This window comes from Rhamphochromis longiceps, linkage group LG19, assembly GCF_057381845.1.
Source record: "Rhamphochromis longiceps isolate RC_006_pf linkage group LG19, R_longiceps_female_GT1.1, whole genome shotgun sequence".
NCBI lineage: Eukaryota > Metazoa > Chordata > Actinopteri > Cichliformes > Cichlidae > Rhamphochromis > Rhamphochromis longiceps.
In genome coordinates this window covers 13929014-13951269 of record NC_140575.1, presented here as the reverse complement: position 1 = coordinate 13951269, position 22256 = coordinate 13929014, and the positions used below count along the sequence as shown (strand labels likewise).

The following is a 22256-nucleotide window of genomic DNA, read 5'->3' as shown; positions in this document are numbered from 1 at the left end:
ATTAGGATCAGGCTTTTGATTACAGAGTCCCAAAAAGGATAAGTTAGGGAGATGCAGGAAAAGGTGTTTTGTTTCCTTTGCAGAAGATCTCGGTGACCACAGGAGGGGCGAGGATCCTGGAGATCTCGAGGCCTGCTGAACCACCAGAGAGGGTCTGAGCGAGGACACAATGTATTGCGACCTCTGGTGTTCCAGAGGTCGAGAGAGGGAGTGTGGAGCAGGGAAATTATTTTACCGCTATTGTTAAATAATTGTCATCAGTACCATTGCATTAAGAATATAATCTGTAGTTTATATTGCATTTAGAGGTTTAAACAGTGTCTCTCTCAGAAAGACTAAGTTGCAGGCTGACAGGAAGTTGCAGAAAGTTTGCAGAAGTGAAAGCAAAGTCTAAGTTATTCTGAGGAGCAGGCCAGACGAGGCCATTTGAATCACTAGGTTATTTAAAATGATCATTGCTTTAACAAAGTAACAGATAGCTTTAAGAAGGCCTTAAGATGCTTATGCACACAGTTATTATGTTTAGTAGAGGTTCTTGATTAAAACATTTATTTAGTAGAAGACATACACATAGTCTCAGTGAGCCTCCGTTCTGGTGAAAGGTCAGAAGTGCAACAGGTGACACAGAGAGCATGTGAGGTCAACACACACACACACACACACATTAGTTAGATTTATTTAGAGAAGAGGTTACTCATGTCTGGCTGTAACTGCAAAAGTGTCTCGGTAAAAGAGGAACCGTTCCTTGTTGTCTCGGCAAGAAAGAGGAACAAGACAAGAACTGAAAGGTAGACAGGAAGGGCTAGCCATGAAAATAGAAGATGATGTTCTGTCTTAAAAGCCATTGTGGTGTTGATCTGATCTATGTATAAAATGTATCTGTGACGCATGAAGGGGCGTCAGTAAATCAAACCCTGATGCTATAAAATATCTGTTTATGCTTTGATTAAGTCGAGGACTACTGGTTGTCTGCATACAGAGTGTCTTCCCACACGTGTGTTCATTAAAATCATTGTTTGACCAAGATCCTCTGGACCATGGGTGGTTTGTACTCTCCTTCCTCAATTTTGAACCTTAACACCTTGTAAATAAAATAAGATACAGCCACATTTAAACCATTTAGGATGACATTTAAGGACTCCTCTGTAGCTTCCAAAAACATACTTCTGCCCTTCATCAGAATGGTACTGTGTAAAGAGTGGTGAACTGGTTGATGCCTGGGCTGTGAAAGAGGCTGGATATTCCTGTTTAGCATCTCTTGTGCCACTTAAACTTCCCTTCACTGACTAAAATAGCATCGATACGCCCTTGTATGATGTCACAAACAAATCCCGCACCTGTTCTACAAAACTGAAACCAAAATAAATCCTGATTATAAATAGAATACTAAACAGAAGGACTCAGGATGAATCACAGGGCATAACCAGTAAACAACAGAATGTATCCAGTCCTACCATACATACCATACACACACTGCAATAGTTCAGAAACAGTACATATATTTGACTACAGTAAGGTTTAGGACAGAAAAAAAATTTCAGGAATTGAGAGCAGTTTGATTCTTACAATAAAACAAGTTAAATTCACATACTGCTATGACATTGAAATAGATCACCCTTTAGCAAACACTTGGTCACAGAACGTAAAGAAAAAATGTCCCCAATCCATGATTGATCAAGACTTTGAGGTAGGAAACCGTCTCCATCAACCAGCTGGTACAGAGTGCACAAGGAGGCAAAAGTCTGTGTAATAGACTTGTTTTAGTATATCAGTAAAACAAATATTCTTGTTACACAACCTCAATACTGTATGCTGACATTAGGGTTTCTACAGTTCATCAAGTGTCTGGTCTAAATTTACAAGGGGAAATGGATGGAGAGAGATAAGGACTTGCTCCAAATACAACAAAATTTGATTTAAATATTTTTTCTTTTTTTTCTTCTTTGGTGTTATAAGAAATTGTATAGAGGATATCACACCGAGTCTAAAAGAAGGCACACAAACAGATGGTTGATTTAGTTTCTCTTGGGAAACATCAGCATAGGATATGTTGTAGATCTCAACAGTTGAAAAGCAGAACATGAGAAGTTCACTTTTGTTGTACTACATTGAACCACCATGATCACAGAATACATTCAGAACATTGTGGGCAAAAGATTTTCCGGTTGTATTGTCCAAAGTTTTGTACAGTAGTGTTTGATTAAAGACAAGAGCTTTGAAATGAGAACATCTGAGACCTGTCTTTAATAAACTACCAGGATTTACCATTTAGAATTATTAAAGTAGAACTCTGCATTTGTTTTAAAAGCATATTTATGTCAAACCAAAAGTGAAACAAAGCAGAGCCTTTTCATCTTTTCTTTTCTAAATTCCTACATTTCTTATGTAAAGCAAGTCCTGCAACCTAAACAACACCTGAGTTACAAGAAGTCAGTAGCAAATTAGAGGAAGTGAAAGTGAAAGTGTTTCAAAAACACGCCAAGCTCCTCCTCTCCCTTATCTCTGTTATATTGGTTTCACTGTATTTTTCCATGACAGTAGAAAGTTTACACTGGTCTCTCCTGAGATCTGAATTCACTTTAAACAGGCAAACAAGATTTTTATCTTGGTCTCCTTCAAAGGCACAAAGTTGACATCAGGACAGCTCTGTTTCTGCTCCAGAAACCAGTTTAAGTAAGTAACTGTTAACATTCAGAGTGTCACTCTTGATCTCTTTGATAGTTTTCTCCAAAGCAAGAATAACTAGTGTAAAAGCAGAAAATATGAACTAAGTTTTGTGTGTGTTCTGATGAATCATCTGAAGTCAAATGTAATATCATTATATCCAATCATTGTAGTCAAGATAGTAGTACTTGGTGAAACAGTTCAGTTGTTTTTTTAACTCTACTATGATTTTAGAATCAACATGGCGGATCTACTGGATTTCTATATAGTAGATATTGCTGAAGTGAAAGAGGCCCTGGAAAACAGTGATACTGCTGCAGCAACTGAGAAAATTCAAGAATGTTTAGAAAAGCAAGAAAAGATTCCATTAAACATTGCCATTACAGGAGAGTCTGGTGCTGGTAAATCCACTTTTATTAATGCCTTCAGAGGTATAGACCACAAAGATGAGAGGGCAGCCCGCACTGGTGCTGTAGAAACCACCATGGAGGTTACAAAATACCCACATCCAAACTATCCTAATGTCTTATTCTGGGATCTCCCTGGTATTGGCACTACCAATTTTCCAGCTGATGAGTATCTGAAGAAAATGGAATTTGAAAAGTTTGACTTCTTCATCATCATCTCAGACACTCGTTTCAGAGAAAATGATGTGAAACTCGCTCTGGGGATTCAAAAGATGGAGAAAAAGTTCTACTTTGTCCGCTCCAAAATTGACAATGATGTTCGTGCTGAAGAAAGAACTCAGAAAGATTTCAGTCTAGAGAAGAGTCTTAAAAGGATCAAGGAAAACTGCATTCAAGGTAAGATTGGGTTTTGTTTTGTTTGGTTTTTTTTAGTTCCCTTACCTCTAAAAACCAAACAAGATCTTCACTTAGAATTCTTTTGTGGACCCTAATAAATGCCACCCTGAAGATTGTCATGTTAGTATATTTAGAACTGGTCACACTGGTATGACCAGGTGTGAGGTGTGAATAAACCGATTTTAGTCCAGTCAACATGCTGACTGAAAGACTCTTTGTCTTTTTAATAACATGTCAGCTTTGTTAACTAGTGTAGATTCTCTAGAGCCAGAGTCATAAATATAATTTATGTATCAAAGACGAAATTTAAGGATATCCGCTAATATGCAACTTTTTAGATTTCAGAGTTTAAAAAAGGATGTAATTTTTTTTTAATGGGATTTTGGATTTTCTTAAAACACAGGTCTTGAAAAAGGAGGGATGACGTCTCCTAAGGTCTTCCTGGTGTCCAGTTTTGAACTCCACCTTTATGATTTCCCTCTCCTACAAAATACCTTAGAGAAAGAACTCCCAGCACATAAGAGGGATGTTCTGCTGTTTGCCATGCCCAACATCAACATGGAGGTCATCAACAAGAAGAAAGATGCCTTTCAGGCCAAGATAATATTATACTCTGCTGGATCTGCAATGGTAGCAGGCGTACCGATTCCTTGGCTTTCTGTTACTGCTGATCTAACCATAATGGTGAAAGCTATAGTAGATTATCTAACTGGTTTTGGTCTAGATGAGCCTTCACTGGAAAGGCTTTCTTCCACCTCAGGTGTGTCTTTAGATGAATTACATGCTGTCCTTAAGTCACCACTTGCTGCCAAAAACATAACCAATGATCTCGTCCTGAAGGTGTTGTCCCACTTAACAGGCACAACTGCATTAATGGCAGCAGAGGAGGGGTCCAGATTTTTTCCATTATTTGGACTCCCATTAGCAATGAGTCTGTCTTTTGTCACAACCTACAGAGCTCTGAGTTTTTTCCTCAACATGCTTGCAGACGATGCTCAGAGTGTGTTTAAAAAGGCTCTGGGTTTGGAAACTGTGGAATAAGGGAAATATTTTACTGCTACTCATATTCATCATTATTACCATTGCATTAAGCAACTTTGCATTAAGTCATTACCATTGCATTGATCAAATTAATCATCATTTCAGTAAAACATTTATTGAAGCTGTTGGCATTACATTAACCTTTTTATTACAGGTACAGCTAAGACCATTTTATACACATTGCATTTTGTGCTTATTAAAGAGTTGAAGCTCGGTCAATTAATTGGAGGTTGTAAGCTTTGTTTGGCACGATGTCCAGACAATCTATTGTGTAAGTGACTTGGAGCTATAGAAGGTTAAAACTGCGTACACGCTTACAAAACACATATAATACATATAATCTAGAAACAGGCTTGAGTGAAGGCCTGAATGTATCTGGCTTATTGTTGCATCTGAGTTTGCTTAGTAACAGGTGACAGAAGATGGGCCAAAAAGGAGGACCAGTCCCTGGGAAACGTCAGAACCTGAATCCATCGCCATATTTGGAGAAGATGCTAGAGAGGGGAACTTCAGTGTCTGCATTTATCTCTTAAGATTGCTCATTGTCTATAAAACATGCAAATGATGTTCTTAAAATACAAATTATGTTCTTGTACAACGCGAGAAGGGGCGTTAACCAACCCTGACGTTATAAAAGCAATCTGAAGTGTATTTTTGGGCAAAGATCTACATCTGATGTTTTGCAGTGTACATCTTCCCACGCGTGTGTTCAATAAACCCATCTGTTTGATTGCATCCTCCTGGGCCTCTGGTATTTTGTTTTGGTCCTCAACATCGCGAATCGGGACAAAATCTCTCAATAATATTGTATGAACAAGCTTTCATCTGAGAAAACTGCCAGCATTTTCATTTTCTTCTCATTATTTTTACTAAATAAATCACTCAATCATCCAAATCATAGCTTGTCTTAACAAATGTGCTTGTATAGCTGATAAGTTTATGAGATGCCTCAGCAGATCTCATTTAATGCAAGATAATCTTAAGTCTTTGAAACTAGACTCTAGAATGTAATCTTTAGGTTCCTGTTAGTTCCGGTTTTATTTTGGTTCTTGTGATCACTGGTCCTTGTATATTATTGTGCATTTTATATCCCCTTCTTGTCCCGGGTTCTTACTTGAATTATTTGCTTGAAAATATTTTGAATGTACTAATAAATTGTCATGTAGTAGGTAACCACAAAATTATTTAACAATTGTAGATTTAATATTACTATGTAGGTGTCATAACTAAAGGTTTACGAAATATTAGAAAACCATTCTGCCTTTCTTTTGAATATTTTTATTATGAAATTGATTTGATTGATTGATTTTTATTATGACAAGCGTTCACTGTCCTTCAGTGGTCACAATGAGGCACTACAACTGAAAAAATACCAATAGTAAACAAAATGTTTGTCATTTTTGAATCATTAAACATGTACACAAATATAAGCATTAATGTAAGCATTTGTTTTGTTTTCTTTTTTACTATTTGCATACCAAATTTAAATCCACTGTTAGTTTTGTCCATTAATAAATGATATGAAGCAGATCACACAGATAAGGAGGAGCAAGGTTATGGATGCACTTAAATGTGAGAACTAAGATTTTAGTTTATCTTAGCTTCTATGGGCAACCAGTGAAGATGTTGAAGAACTCTGGTAATATGGTCTGAATAAGTTGAAGTTTATGCAGGGCCTATTGGATCGATCGGGGAAGTAATAAGACTATGGACAAGAAATACAGCAGCATGGGGAGTAAGGAAGGGATTAAGTTGGTTACTGTTATGTAAGTGAAAGTATGCAGACCGGGTTATGTAATTAATGTGAGACTGAAATGAGAGACTGAAATGAGAGAGTACTGTCAAATATGACACCCAAGCTCTTTACCTGAGGGTACAGAAGGAGAAAGACATCGCAAACGCTTCCTGGCAGTACTCCCTCTGTGAGTAGGCTGCCCGGCTTCCAGCTGCTGCGGGCGGACAAGACAGAGAGACAGCGGTGAGAGGAAAGGAGGGGGGCTGGCTGTGTTTGTTAAAGACAGTTGTGGTATCCCTGGGCACGTCGCTGTGAAAGAACAACTCTGCAACACAGACATTGCGCTATTAGCCGTTAGCATCCGTGGAGGCAGCCTGTGACTCTCTGTGGTCCGCAGGCTGCAAACGCAATCTCCGAGAGCTCTTCTATCAAATGACTTTAATCATGTCTCGCTGGACTCCACACTGCCCACCTTCACCCAGTATGTGACCTGCCCCACCGTAGGCAATAAAACATTGTACTTATTGTATGCCAATGAAAAAGTGGCATACAGTTCATCACCTCTCCCTGCCCAGGGAAGATCTGATCGTAACCTAGTACGCCTTGTCCCTGTGTGCAGCCCTTAGTGTGCAGGGAGCCACTAATCACCCACGCAGTGCAGAGATGGTCCGCGGAGGGCATATAAATAAATAATAAAAGCAAATAAATGACAGAATGCTTTTTTTTTTTTTTTTTTAAACAAGTGGAGACATTAACTTTAGTCAAAATCTTTTTTTGGTCTGTCTAAATTAATACCACTGTATAATAGCCTTCAATTGTAATATTATTAACAGCATCTCAGGAATATTTTGCCCCTTCAACATGCATTTAAAAAGAACCTGATATGCAGTTTTACACCACTGTCATTGGCCTCATTCTAGATGTTGAGTCTGTACACCGGCAGGAAGTTGAGCGGCTAGTACTCTGGTGCAGTCAGCACAAGCTGGAACTGAACACGCTTAAGACTGCGGAGATATCCCTCAACACTGCCTCCCCTCACCATATCTACACTGCAGTCATTGAGTTTGTCCTGTGCTCCTCCATCACAGTCTGGTATGAAGCAGCCACTAAGCAGGACAGGAGCAGGCTGCAGTGGACTGTACTGGCAGCAGAAAAGATCATTGGCACCCCCTGCCCTCCATCCAGGACCTGCACCTTTCAAGAACCAGGAAACGGGCATGGAAAATCATCACAGACCCCTCACACCCTGGACATAGACTTATTGGCCCACTGCCCTCTGGCAGACAGTATAGAAGCCTGCAAACCAGGACCACCAGACATAGGAACAGTTTCTTTCCCCTCGCCATCTCCCTCCTAAGCGGTTGAACTATCACACTGCTAGACTGCAACTGCACTCTTTGGTATTAACTTCTATAATCCTGTAATTTCTGTATAAAAGAATTAGATTGTGTATTATATTGTTAGTTTATACACCTGTGTGCATATGTGCATGTGTATTTATGTATGTCCACCAGTGTTGGGTAAGTTACTTTAAAATAGTAACTTAGTTACATTACTAGTTACTTCTCTCAAAAGTAACTCAGTTACTTCAAGTTACTTGTTACTTTCAAAGTAACTAGTTACTAGGGAAAGTAACTTTGGTTTTACTCAGAATTCTCTTGTTAATGTGTTGCTTCCATAACTTTGCCAGTCTTCTAGCTTGCTTACTTGCCACAGTGCACTGTGCCACCTACCAATAGAAAGTGTGAGATTATTTTGTTATCATATGTTACCTTATATATGAGATCAAAGTAGTTGCATTATGATACTGTTCTAGATCATATTATACTCTTAATATAGAGGGGGTGATCAGTATGTAGTTTTAGTTTGCCTTAGACCTCTGACTTTAAAGAGTGTGAAAATCATTAGATCTGTTGGATTGACCTGTATTATTCTTTCTATCTGCTTAGGCTGTTGCACCATCACCACTCGAACTGGTGGGTCCAGCTGGACTGTTACATTCAGTTTGCACGTAGTCAGGCCTCACTAACGTGCACATATATACAGACTTATGAAAGACACGCACGTTCCCTCACATACACACTTATTAACAAAGGGAGGTCGTCTCAGGACATCCTCTCTAGTGGACTCAGTTTCACAAAATGCACAACAGATCACACACTTGTTTTTCTCTACAAGTACCATCTGATGTCTATATAAGAAAGACTTTTGGGATTGTGGGGACTTGATATCATTTCCAGTAAGGTCTGTGTGACGTCATCATGAATAATATAAAAGATATGGAGAGCCGCCGCCCGGCGGAGATCTGTGGCTGTACGCTTGTCTTCCCATGCTTCTGTCTTAGAAGTGTGTAATAAAGATCACTATTCTGGCATCTACTGAGACCATGCAGTCGTTTGTCTTCTCCTCAAAACTCGAATCATGACATTCTTGGTGCCGAAACACCGGTTTGGGGGGAGACTAATAATGGAGCTTGGCTGACGGTCTAGTGGTGTCAGACGGACAGCCAGGAGCTCGACTGAGTGATGGGCCCTGAAATAGGAGAGGTAAGCACCGCCTGTTGAGTGATGTCCAAAGGTGCTGAATTGGAGGAATTAAGATAAAATTAAGTGTTCACTCAGTGGGGCTTCTGGTCTGTCCGGGGTGATCTTGGGGTAATTAGTGTTAAAGGCAGGGAATAGTGAACTGAGTAAATGTATTGCTGTTTATTTTGAGAGTGAACTGTTGAGTTAAGAGGTTATGTGTTTAAGTCTATACGGTTTAAAAGGTTTAAATGTGGGTTGACTGGGAATGCCAGCCAGTCAATCGGTAGTGTAGGGTATTTGATCCAATCGATTAGCAGAGACGCGGTCTCGGGTGTCAGGTAATGAAACTGGATGGCAAGGGTCCAACAGTGAGGCTTTTAAAACAAGTAAATTCATTTAGGACTGAGAGCACGGCTCTCTAGGAATGCAGTCGTCCAGCAGGTGGCGCTGACCCCTAATCGCGGACGCGTGGTTAGGTTCTAGCCTGGAGTGACCTTCCACGGAGATTCGGACGCCCGTTAACAGGTCAGGTAATCTACGAGTGATTGCCTTCTACTGCATTGATTGATTGACAGAGTCGGACTCGGCTGTATCCTGTTAACATTGGGGCTTGGGAACTTTAAGTAAAGCCAAAAGCGTGATCTGGGATAGTTCACGCGGCTGGTGGAGGTCCCAGTTTTTCCTGGTGGGGAAGCAGTTATAAATTACTAGGACTTAGGAATCTGACCGTTTTCAAGGCGGCGTACTTGAAACGTGTAATTGATCAGTAAGGGCGCGGCCCTGGGCTTAGAGGCTTTTTAATTACTCAAAAGTTTAGGAACACCAGCAGAGAAATAGAGAAGTGAGATAAAGTTGTTCTGGCATATGGTGTTTTTCTTACGGGCCCGTATGTAAATAGAATGTAAATTACTTGTGTGCGTGTGTGTGAATAAAGTGTAAATTAGTGTATAAACTGTCATCTTGTTAAATCTGAAACTGCCAGTTGAGAAAAAAAAGGAAGACTCTTTTCTCTTTTCTGTTCTCCCTCTGAGAAGGGATTTTGTGTGGGTATGTGTGCTGGAGGAATAAAAAAAAAAAAAAAAAGAGAAGAGTAGAGAAACTCTCTGTGTTGGAGGAAAAAAGGTTGGGGCTGTGTGTGTGTGACAGGAAGTGTGCATGCCCATATAAGAGTTAAGCTCTAGGCAGATAGGAAAAAAAAGGAAAAGTGTGTCTCTCTCTGTCTCAAGCAGCTGCAAGAAGGGGGGCCTGTAACCCCGCATTGAGTGTGTGTATGAGCACAGAGAGAGAAGGAGAGAAAGGGGGGCCAGCGTGCGTCCATTTAATATTAAAGGAAAAAGTGCAAAACTGTTTTTTTTTCTCTGTTTCTTTGGGGGTTGAATGGGCATGAGGCCATGGAAACTTTAAGGAAAGAAATGAAATGATATTAATCGTATGTTTTAGTGTGTTAATACAGGTTACAGATGACTAAAGGTGGACTTCTCTCAACCTGGAATTTTGAGTACGGCGCCAAAACCACTAGAGTAGTATAATTGGGAGAAAACAGGCCAGATTTTGGCTTAAAATTTTACAGCTTGACCTGGCACTTGTCCCTATCCTGAGAAGAAGCCCAAAGGACAATTAATCTCCTGATGAAGACCAATAGAACATCGTGAGCTTGAGAAGAATTTACAAGCAGCCAAAAAATAGTGCAACTGAACTGTTCACCAAACTGACATGCACTCTGAGTTACAGGCTGGACAGTTGAACGGTGGGAAAGCACTGGACACTGATTCTCAGATTTGCCATGCTTGGAGTAATCTTGAAGAGACGATTGAAAGGCTGGGATTTAATCCAGAAGGAAATACTGAAGAGAAACGGAGAGGTCACGGACTGTGCTGGAGAATTCTGGACCACAAAAGGACACTGAGAGAAGAGGACGGGAACCAGTGGAGAGGTGAAGCTTGACTGCGAAAATACAGGGTATAATTAGATTGAAATGAAAGCCTGAACTCATGATGGTGTTTAGAGATGTCCACCAGAAAACTAAAAGAGGTAAACTGAAGAAGATAAAATAAAGAAAGAAAATAACTGACAATTAAATGAGTGAATGGAAAACACACATACACAAAGTGTTACATGTGAAATTATACTCTTATAAAGAATCAGAAGTGAGGTAGTTTTGAATTAAGAAATCAGTGAAACGATGCATGAATTCACTCTGAATATAACATATAGAGGCAATGAAGAAAGCAGCTTACACTCACTGAACATTAACAAAAACATATAGGAGAAGCAATGAAGACCTGCTTACACTTATGAACTTGACATAAGCTGGTATTTCTGGCCAGAGGGGGAGACGGGTAGCTTAAGTACTCATGATGATAATAAAATGTCTCAGTTATGTTTTTTCAGGTGGAAAATAAACAGACCTGGATCAATTCTCCACGTGCAGCGGTCGGAAGGAAAACCTATAGGTTAACTTGACTGGATATGTTAAGGCAAGTTTCTGGTTGAATTGTTCACAGCGCCATGTCTCGATGAAACCTGACAAGTGGGCCCTAACTTCTGGCTGAGGACCAGGAATGCTGTTAATAAGGTGGGAACTTAAAATTTGGGTTAGCAAATTGGGGGAAGAAAACTGACGGCTCAAGTGGAGAAATGTGTAGGAGTCTGACAGACTGCAAGAGCAACACATGCAAATTCACATATATAAGCAGAAAATGCATTAACCTCATAAGGACAAGCATAACGATTAATGCATAAACATTAATTAAACCTGGCTAAGAACACAAACATACGCAATGAAGAAACATCTTACATACGTGTGCACGCACAAGCAGGGTTAAAGCAGCGACACTTAACATACACCAGTTTTTAAAAGGATATAGTTTATCCATTACGGACAAATAAACTCTCTGGGTTGCAGAACAACAACTTAACTTGGAAAGACAAAGACATTGGTCTGATGATTAAGTGAGGACACGACAAATTTAGTGGTTAAAAGGGTCGAATTGGGACATGTTTTTGTTGATTGTTTAAGACAAATGACTACTGAATGACAGAAAATTCCTTTTTAGGTTTCTAAACAGGATCTTAAGAATTTTAACACGTACCTGTGTTGTCCTGCCAACTTGGGGGGTTATGAGTTGATTATAGGGGGAGAAAAAACAAAAAGGGGAGAGAGGAGGCCTCGTTGTTTCTCCCCTCTCCGAATAACACAGCCAACACAACATCATTTTCCTGTTCGCCTGTTTTTGTTCTGTTTTTGTTTTTTCTTTGTGAAAAGCCGAGGCTGACCTGGACTCCTACCCTTCCCTCTATCATCGTTGCCCTTTCCGCTACCATCTTTGATCCTTTGACCCCTGAAGGCAACAGCTGGACCCACAATAACGACCAGAAAATGTCAACAGTGCTGCAGGAATGCGATCTCATGCAGCAGAGACGGAGAGCACTAAACCTGAAGCCCGTTTCACTACACGGGGGAAATTCCCAGACTGCGTCAGCTGACAGAGCTGTGACGTGACGCGCATGGAGCTAGGAGGAAAAGGGAGGGTGAGCAAAAGAATGCTGACCTCTGAGAAGAGCCGAACAGCAGAGCTGCAGAAGGCCGTGGAGCAAAGTAAGGACAACATAAATAGACTCTGATCTGACGTGGAAGGAAAAGACTCTGAGGTTTTTGCCCTCAGTAAGAGCTTAAGGTATCAGAAGCAGAAACTGAGCATGGCTCCGGAGGAGCTGGCTGCTAATTGAACCCATCAGTCAGACTTGGAGTCCCACATACAGGACTTGAAATCAGGCGGCAGCTTGCTGGAGCAGGAGGTCGCCAGACCTGACCCAAAGCTCCAACAGCAGGAGCAAGCCCTGAAGGAGCTACAGAAGCAAAAGGGTCAAGTTACAAGGAGAAGAAGAAGAGGCAGGCAGCTGCAACAACGGATGCAAACAGACCCAAAGAGGAGGGCAGGACCCCAGGGCATGCTTCAGGCCGCTGGTTTACCCAAACAACAGAACAGGAAGGTGATGAACACAAACACACACTTCTGCATGCGCCGACTTAGAAAAAGAGAAACACACACATGAACACTCATGCACTCGTTGAGTGAGTGAAAACTGATACACACCCATGCACCAAAATCAAAATGTTGATTCAATTCACTAAGAAGTGACACACAATGCTCCAGCTGCTGCAATGAAGAATGCTTTATTGACAAAGGCTCAATGCTGCACACAACAAATCCAAATACAGAATCTGTTATAATAATAAGCCCAGAGGGCATTTGTGTGATTTGGGGAGCAGAGTCTAGAGTACTTTGGTTCTGTACTAAATTCTGGTTTCCAGTGTGAGAAAAGTCACGCAGTGCCAGTCTTAGAGCTAGGTTGAGTGATGATTTTAAATTATTGTAAGTAAATCATTGTAGACCCGTTCAAGTTTCATGATAACTAGGATCTAGACTTTGTTGAACCCTAGGCAATTTGAACAGGTAAAATCTGAGTGACCAAGTAGCAGTTGAATGAAAGTTATTGAATGAGTGTTGGGGTAAACTGCCAGAGTTAAGAGCACTAAAACATTTCAAGAGCTCAAATTACTTAATATGGAAACGGTTCTATTTTGTTTCACGAACGCAAAACATATAGGTTTATGAATATGAAAAGGTTGAGGTGGTGTTGAGTTGACTCTGTTTAGGTTTAGGTTTGGCATTTTTACTGATAGGAGGAATATTCAGTGACAAGTCCTAAGACCCGGGCGTCTGCATTTTTGTTTTTGTTATCTTTCTGACTAAAGTGTTATCGATGCATTTTCAGCAATTAAAAATACCAATATCACGACATCAACAAATCTGAAAGGAGGATTTTCCAGCATGAACGACCTTTTTAAGGTCATAAACAGGCCTTAAACATACTGTGAGACCTGTGTCCTTAAAAATGTCTACATTGGATTTTTTTTTTTTTTAAAGTGTGAGGTTGAAATTTGGAAAAAGGTCAACTGGACGTCTCCCAGATGGCCACAGCTCACCCCACAGTACTTGGCTGAACGCATGACCGAAGCACGTTGGCGAGTCGGGCTGTGGAGAGCACCTGAGCCGAGATGGTTAAAGGATGTTGGATTATACAGTGCAGGTCTAATTGGACTGTTCAGAAATGCCAGGAGAGACTCCTGTCTACAGGAGAGCTGCTGGATCCACAGCCAGGCTGCTGATGTGCTCATTTCTAATCTCGTCCATCCCGGTTTCTCCCAAAGAAAATCATCTTCAGCTCGGCCTCCTGTCTCCAAACCAAACACCACAGCAGGTCTCACTGCCATCTTGTAAACTCTCCTTTTCACGCCTGCTGCTATCCTTCTGTCACACATTACCTCTGACAATCGTCTCCACCTGCTCCACCCATCCTGCACTGTCTGTTGCTTTGGATGGTTGACACCAGATACTGAAACTATTCTACTTTCACTACTTCAGCTCGATGTGTCTTCTGGGGTGATCGTGGCTCAAGAGTTGGGAGTTCGCCTTGTAATCGGAAGGTTGCCGGTTCGAGCCCCGGCTTGGACAGTCTCGGTCGTTGTGTCCTTGGACAAGACACTTCACCCGTTGCCTACTGGTGGTGGTCAGAGGGCCCGGTGGCGCCAGTGTCCAGCAGCCTCGCCTCTGTCAGTGCGCCCCAGGGTGGCTGTGGCTACAATGTAGCTTGCCATCACCAGTGTGTGAATATGTGTTCGAATGGGTGGATGACTGGATGTGTAAAGCGCTTTGGGGTCCTTAGGGACTAGTAAAGCGCTATATAAATACAGGCCATTTACCATTCTCCTTTCTGCCTGCCATCCACTCTCAGCACAGATCACAATGTTTTCTGTGAACATCAGAGCCCACGGTGACTCATACCTGGCCTCATCTCTCAGGCCGTCCATTGTTAATAATAATTACTGTTATTATTATTATCACAGTAGTATCATTAAAAGCAGTATTACAATCACTTTAACAAAACAATTTCCAAAATATGGGATATTTGATGCATGACGTAACTTATAGTTAAACAGCTTTCAAAATGTATTTAAAATTAAGAAAAAAAAACCTGGTCTGGCTTCACGTATTAAAAATCGGCTGTATGTTCTTGTATGTTCCACACGATGGCGCACTGAGACAGCTTCTTTTACCCAGGCGACGGCTGGCCTTTGGCTCGAGGAAGCAGTGAAATAACCGAGATCCGTCTGTAATCCTGTGCGCATGCGTCTCCAAATGCAGAAAAAACATGAGGATTTGGCACCACCTTCCGAGTATCGTTTTCCTAGTTAAACGTACACATTTGTCTTAAGTAAAAAGAAACTTACAATTACAAGCTACAAGTATTTAAATATTTTAAATAAGAGGGTTGACTCATTGAAATAAGCCGATCTGTGAGCGCGCAGTCTCAGAAACAACAAATGTTACCTGTGAGGCTCACCACCCCCTCCTTCTTGGACGCTGACAGATGTCGTCTCAGGACTCCGACAAGCAACAGCATCAAACTCTCCTGAGCGCTCATGATCATAAACTTTATTTTTAGTCATTCAATTTTTTAATTAAAATTTTAGATTTGTGCAGATTTGCCTCACGCCACTGTGCGAACAAAGGTATTTATATTACGATGTCTACAAACAATTTGTGACTTTATTATTTGTTTTATCTATAAATAAGAAATATATATGCAAGTGGAGAAGACGTGACATAAAAATAATATTCAACATTTAGATTTCAGAATAAAACGTGACACACACTGATAATTGGACTTTTATTGAAAACCAATGAATTAAATTAAATGAATATATTAACAAATGCTAAAATAACACTGGGATCCATCCCTGGGAAAAATATAGTAAACTAGTGGAGTGAACATAATTTAACATATGGTGATGGAGCGCCGCGTAACACCTGCATCCTCTCACACTGCTTGTTTTTATAACTCTTTTCAGGTCGTCTTCACCGATGGTGAAGTCTCACCGAGGGTCAAATATTTAGGGATGAGGAGGAAGGGCGAACAGAGGCACTGCATATAGTCCTAAATGATGAGGCTGACACATGTGGACATTAAATTCCCTTACATGAAATGTGTGCTTTCGAACACGGATGAATGCAGAGTGCAAAAATAGATTTTGCAATACAAAAAAAAATAAGATTGTCACTTTGTTCTTATTACACAAACACTCTCTGACCAACACATACACACTGTTTTTTAAAGCTTTTGGTGCCCAACAAAAGGCCGAAGCACGCAGGTAGTAACCTCACCAGTGAGTTTCCCTCAAATCCAGTTACAGTGCTCCATGTTCAGGTATATAAAACACGCACCAGCACCCTCTGTGACCTCACTATGACACAAACAGCACTCGGCTCACTTTGCACACATATACACTGCACATTCACACAAACACGTGGTGTACACAAGCACAAACACAACAGTAAACAGACACAGGAGTGACACACAGACTGCAACGCACATTAACTGACTGCATGTTTTTCTTTTTAAAAAAAGGAATAAATGGTTTGTATTGCTTTGGCCTGTTCTGTGAGCAGCCTGCTCGTGTCGCCTTCCTCCTCCGGTCACGCAACTACGCATGCATCAGAGAGAAGACGACAGCAGGGAGGCGGTGGGGAACATGGCGGATGTCACAGTGTCCGTTTCGTCACTGCAGTGTTCGGACACGTTTACCACCGGGATCCTCGTTTTCCTGGTTTTCCCTTCTTGGCCCGAGGCTTCACGTTAGAACCCCCACGTGTCTTTTTGTGCCGTGAAGTCCGACTCCTCTTGGTCCCATTTGCCGGGGGACAGGCACTCTTCAGTGCTGAAGTCCTGAGGGTTCACCCCAATGTCCAGGACCTGGGGGTTAGTGCGAGACTCAGCGAGTCTGTAGCGACAAAGGGGAAGAAAAAAAAAAGAAAAGACATTTTATTAGCGGCTTTGGTAAAACTATAGACTGTACATAAAAGATGGACATGGCTTCCATCTGAAGCTCTAAAGATGACTGGGGTGCAGGGCAGAATCGCTGAGATGGAGTCGGCAACGTCTGGAGGAAGCTCAAAGGAGAGATGTTTCTCCTCTGTGCTGATAGGACCCAGTTGAGCTTGCTCGGGGTCTAATTAGGCTTCCTGGACTATTTTTGAGGTTCCACACAACTGGGAGGAGTTCCCCGCAGAGATCGCATCCGGTTTGGGAATGTCTAAGGAAGCAGTGCTTTCAAGTTCCCAGAAGGAACTTGAAAGCACTGCTGAAGAAAAGGACATCTGGAACACTTCAAAGGATAATGTCCATCTTTTGTATACAGTCTATAAAATCTGATTTTCTGTTTGCAATGTTTACAGATCTTTGATAATGGTCAGTACAGCGTGCACAAAAAACAGGAACATAAAAATGGACATCACATTTTTAATGAAAATGATTAGAAAATAATAACAATGTGGCCAGATGTGGAAATGAAACAAATCCCCTATTTAAACAACCATAACAATCTAACACGAGCTCCTCTGATCATAAACAGAAGGGCTTTTTTTTTTACTTCGTATGAACGTGCCACTCTCCGTCTCTGTGTTAAAGCTGACGGATGTGAGGCAAACACTCAAACATCTGTGATGACGGCGTGGACAAAGTAGAGGAAACATCAGGATCTGTGGCAGAAACGTCCCTCATACTTTTTTTAAACAGTGAAATGGTAAAAGAGTGAAGGCTTCCTCCTCACTGTGCTCTAAAGTTAGTCGACTGGCTACCGTTCTGTGTTATGTTAATGGTTCCTGTCATGAAACATGATGCGGAGACACGTGGGGTGGTTGATCACGGCTACCCGCACAGATGAGCAGGCTTAAACAGTGAGGTTGACGACAGGACGATGAGGTCACAACATCCAGTGACATGATATTATTACCTGAGTAGGATTCAAAGCTATCCAGACTGCGGCTGAGGGTGCAAAGAAAACATCACAAGTCAGGCAACAAACTCTCCTGAAAGGCCTAATTATAAAGCAACTGGACTGATCCAGCCAGCAGAGGGCAGTGCAGAATCTCAAATCCCAACAACAGTCAGCTGACAACAGAGACAGTGGACAGGCTGGTGACAAATTAAAGGAAAGCTCTGAAAGCTTGTTGTGGCTCTGTTACTCTGTGTGAGGGCATCTTGGCAGCTTTGTTTAGAACCACCGAGCTCACCTTCAGCCTAGCAGGAAACACTGCTGTGCTGATGGGAGGCTGACAACACAGCGACATGAAATGCAAGTGAAAGCCACATGACGGCCTCGATCGGTTCAACAGATTTTGGAACGACACGTCCATCACTGCCCTCGAGCACCGACGAGGGGTGCTGCATCCCTTCAGTAGAACTCTGAGACTCTTTCAGACGCGCTTTTAAAAACCATCACTGTGGGAAATGTTACCGAGTCTGAATGCATGCTCTCACTTTAAGAGTGAGCGGGTTTCTGAGCTCAGTAAAAAGCACGATTATTTAGGAGCATGAGAAAAAAGAAATGAAACAAAAAGTTCAAGCATTGCTTGTTACTTTATGAACTGTGAAACATCCTGCAGTTTCACAACACTGTATACTTTGGCTCATTCTGGGGATCAAAATCGGGCCTTTAAGGGAACAATCCAGCAAACCATAGGGCATAAATTTAGCACTTATAGCAGTACTTCTGTCAGCTTTACACCCTTCTTACTGACATCACCTATGGCCATCTAAAAGATAAACTATTAAATAACAGGAAGGTTCCAAAAGAGTCATACGGATGCGTTTCTTTTATTTAAGACAGCAAAATGTCTTTAAAATGCAGAAAACCTTGACTTATCCTCTGAGATGAACCTCACTGACAGTGAAGATAGGGGAACAACTCAAAGGTGCTTTTTTTTTTTTTTAAATTAAAAATGTTTACCAGAAAATACTTTGACTAATCGACATCAGGGAGACTAATATTTTTAACTACTGTCTAACAAAGTTTATTGATAACACTTTCCTGAAACAGTTCAAATGTCCTGGATCACAAACAACAAGTTTATTTAACGCATTAAGAAACTCTTAATTTGTGCCTGTGTGCAAAGCAGCTACATATGGTGCGTGTGCTGCTCGCCCCTAATAATGAGTTACAGACCCTCTGACCACTAATCTCTGCTGCTGCTGTTTCTTTAATCTGAAATAATACCGAGCTGTTTCTTAATCAGACAGAACAGTGATTAAAAAGTCACATTTACTGTGCTGTAAACAATCCATTAATCTGGAGCTTATTTCACTCCTCGTGCTAAACTGTAAACTGTAAATAACTTCATTACTCAGTGACATCCTCATTCACAGACTCATAAATTGCCTCTAATTTTTTCACTCTCTCGCTCTGACCCCTCATCAACCAGCACAATCAGCTCCTCCTGACAGACAAAGAAGTCGACCTTTCCCTCAGGGAATCCGAACTTCCAGTTAGCGGATGCATCTCTGCTGATGCTGGGAGCATCCTCGTTAATCACAGAGAGGGCAGCTAATGGTGCTAGGGTGTAATTACAGTGTGTGCAGACAAATAATCATCTGATAACGGGGCTAAAATGGCCTCTTAGTGCTTGATTACAGAGACTGAGCCGCCCATTCGCCCGCCACTAAATGAAAAGTGAGAGGATGTGAGGCCCACTGCAGAATTAAGAGGGAATGAAAAGCGGAGCCAAAGGAAATAAACGCAGTCGTAAAAAGCTGAACGAGTCTTTATGGCAGTAAAATGAAAAGCTGTAAACATTTGCAGAGTGCAAACTTGACAGCAGACCACCGCCGCTTATCAGAGAGGCCTGCCGATGGAGCCCAAATTGAAGCATCGGTCACAGCGGCCTCCAGCTCCACTCTGACCAGTTTGTTGATGGTACAGACAGAAGTTAAGCAGAGACAACCGACTTCCCAGTCAACCTTGAACCTGAAGACCTCGTGTTTCCTGTGCTTCATATTCAAGTTCCTAGTTTGATGTACAGTCATGAAAACATTCAGTTTCAACAAACAGCCTTAAACTAAACAAACTTTCTCCACATTTGTGTTTCGAGGCAGTTTTCCAAGTACAAATTATCCTTTCATTTTCATTCCTTCCAAAGAGCTTTTGTTTTTTATAGCAGTTAACTATTTTTGTCCTGCATCCACTTTTTTAAATTTCGTTTTTGGTTTATTTGAACTATAAAAGCCTCGCTCGGTATGCACTCAGACGTCTGCTCTGTTGAAAGTGTCATGTGTAAATGTTCCTGTGGTCCAACTTAGTAAGATATCAGAGTTAGATTAACAGCTGTGAGGGCAAAAAGACTTTCCTATACTGCAAATAACATCTTCACTGGGCTTGGGATATAAATACCAAGCAATCAGTCTTCTTTTCCCCCCTCGTAGGAAATCGGTGTGTGGCAATCAAAGCCTAGAAAGGCAGCATGACTCAGGGAGGGTGTCAGCTGAGTCAGGGCCTGTAAACTGAGCCGGGGTGAGTCAAGCAGAGGGAGAGGCAGTGTTTACTACAAGTGCAGCCCAAACTACAGACTCCTGATCCCAAAACAGCAGCTCATTAGAGCCTGAGCTTCAGGGAAAACCCAAATTAACTCATCTCCTCACCTTGAGAAAGCCTCGTCCAGACCGTCCTCCAACTCCTGCCACACAGAAAAACACACACACACACACACACACACACACACACACACACACACACACACACACACACACACACACACACACACACACACACACACACACACACACACACACACACACACACACACACACACACACCGGTTAAATTCAGAGTTTTTGTCTTATGAGGTGATAACAGTCCTTTTTTATTATACATTAACATGCACAAAGTCTCCTCTATGCTCTCAGGAGGTTGAGTTATGCTGTTTGCAGCCCCACACCCTCGCCAGTTATGTGATAAGGGCCGTTCTGTTCAATAGGCTATTGTGTGCTTCATCACGGCAGCGGCTCGGCTGTAGAATACACTCCTTTGAATACAACAGGTACAGTACATCACTTGGACGCTTAATCACCATTTCCAGCACGGCAGTCTTCTTATCAAGCTGAAACAGCTGAAACGTACTGACCAGCCCTTCTCTCGTCTTACCCATACAGTATTGTTGTTCTCTGTTGCGTGATTATGCACCGTAAAGGGATCCGACTGGGTCTGCTTTGTTCCTGAGTGGGTCAGCGTCGCGTTCGCTCCCTCAGCCAAATCCAAAAGTTTCCCCGTGGCGACCTCTGAAAATCAAAACAAAGTTCGTAACATTAATTTACTCCTAAAAACCACACGGGCACCTGTGATGGTCAACAAACACGAAGAAGCAGGAAGTCAAGTGGCTTAAGTGGGCACATGAGATTTTCCTCATGTTCGAGGCCGAGGGCTGGATTGATCTCTGTAAAAGTTTGTGCTGAAGGTCGACAATGGGCAGCGACGAACACAATCATATCCAAATAAACTAAAAAGCACAGAAGCAAATTAAAAGACGAGACTCTCGTCCAACACAGGAGGTGGTTGGAACTCAAACACAGCTGATGCTGAACAGATTACATGCGGTCAAAGTTTCAAATCAACGTGCTCAGCCTTAAAAATAGTTTGTTATGATGTCATAGAGCGTTCCATCTGTCCATCTCCCACTTATCCGAAGATGTTACAAAGATCTCAGGATCATTGAACTCTCTCCCTGCTAATCCAGAGTGAGAATTGCACCTTTTTCGTACAGAACCATGACAACCTGACGAATCGCCACCTTATCATAGCGGCGGTGTTTGTGCATTCCTGGTTCCTGGTGTGATCCTGGCAGCAAGAGCTCCTGTTAGGGTCTCCCATGCCAAACTGGTCCCAGGCGACACAAAGGGACCCTCAGTAGCTTCTTGGGCCATAGAGACATGGTCATCTCAGTCTCTGTGAGCACAGAAGCCCCACCCCTTTCTGTTTCTGAGGGGCAACCAATCAGAAGACAGTTGATTTAAAGTAAAGGCCATAACAGCTTGTTTGTCGGGGGCCTGTGTAGCAGCTCAGTATGAAATAAAAGCTGGTTTAAAATGTGAATCATGCAAAGAATGAAAATATGGAGCTGGGAACAGGCAGAACAGCCCCACACTTCTCTTTATCAAGCTTCTAATGCATCTCATCAATTCAGCCATATGTGGCACGTCACTTAGTGATAAGTGAGCACGCAGTAACCCCACGCCTGACTACAGCGGCACTGCTGAACTGTAATGGGATTGGCTCGTAATGGCCCTGCCTGATGATTAATGCGTGTCAATAATGTGTGTCAACACTAATTTCAGTCGAGTCTTTAGGCTAATGTCACCCTCTGAGAACAGTAAAACCACAGTAACTCTTCTAATGGTGGGATATAAATACTCTTCAGTCCTTAGCTGACCTTTTTACTAGATTTTATGCTCCTTAAGGGAAAATGGTCCCGTATAACTGAGTCAGCATGCAATAAGATTTTCATGCAGTCTTCCTGTGTGTCAACAGAAGGCATTCAGACCTTCTGCTGTTATGAAAAAGGCAATACTGTGAGACAGACCTTCACGGGGAGGGGA

At 41.8% G+C, this 22256-nt stretch overlaps 2 protein-coding genes across 3 annotated transcripts in view; one reads left to right on the top strand and one right to left on the bottom strand.

The window, feature by feature from the left end:
- The first annotated feature begins 2902 nt into the window (after positions 1 to 2902).
- On the top strand, positions 2903 to 4508 carry LOC146646396 (interferon-gamma-inducible GTPase 10-like). The gene is made up of 2 exons (XM_085392029.1): positions 2903 to 3467; positions 3871 to 4508. The coding sequence occupies exons 1-2, from the start codon at positions 2906 to 2908 to the stop codon at positions 4506 to 4508; spliced, it is 1200 nt and encodes a 399-aa protein (XP_085248155.1). The 5' UTR covers positions 2903 to 2905.
- A 10981-nt stretch (positions 4509 to 15489) lies between these two features.
- Positions 15490 to 22256, bottom strand: part of ldlrap1b (low density lipoprotein receptor adaptor protein 1b) — a 47463-nt gene continuing 40696 nt past the window's right edge. Inside the window, exons 7-9 of one of the 2 annotated variants that reach the window (XM_085390827.1) lie at positions 20848 to 20942; positions 20307 to 20341; positions 15490 to 16614 (exon numbers count right to left, since the gene is read on the bottom strand). In XM_085390827.1, the coding sequence (XP_085246953.1) occupies positions 16470 to 16614; positions 20307 to 20341; positions 20848 to 20942 (275 nt within the window). In that variant the 3' untranslated portion in view covers positions 15490 to 16469. Of the gene's footprint in view, positions 16615 to 20306; positions 20342 to 20808; positions 20943 to 22256 lie in introns of both variants that reach the window. The other variant, XM_085390826.1, reaches the window with a different exon arrangement.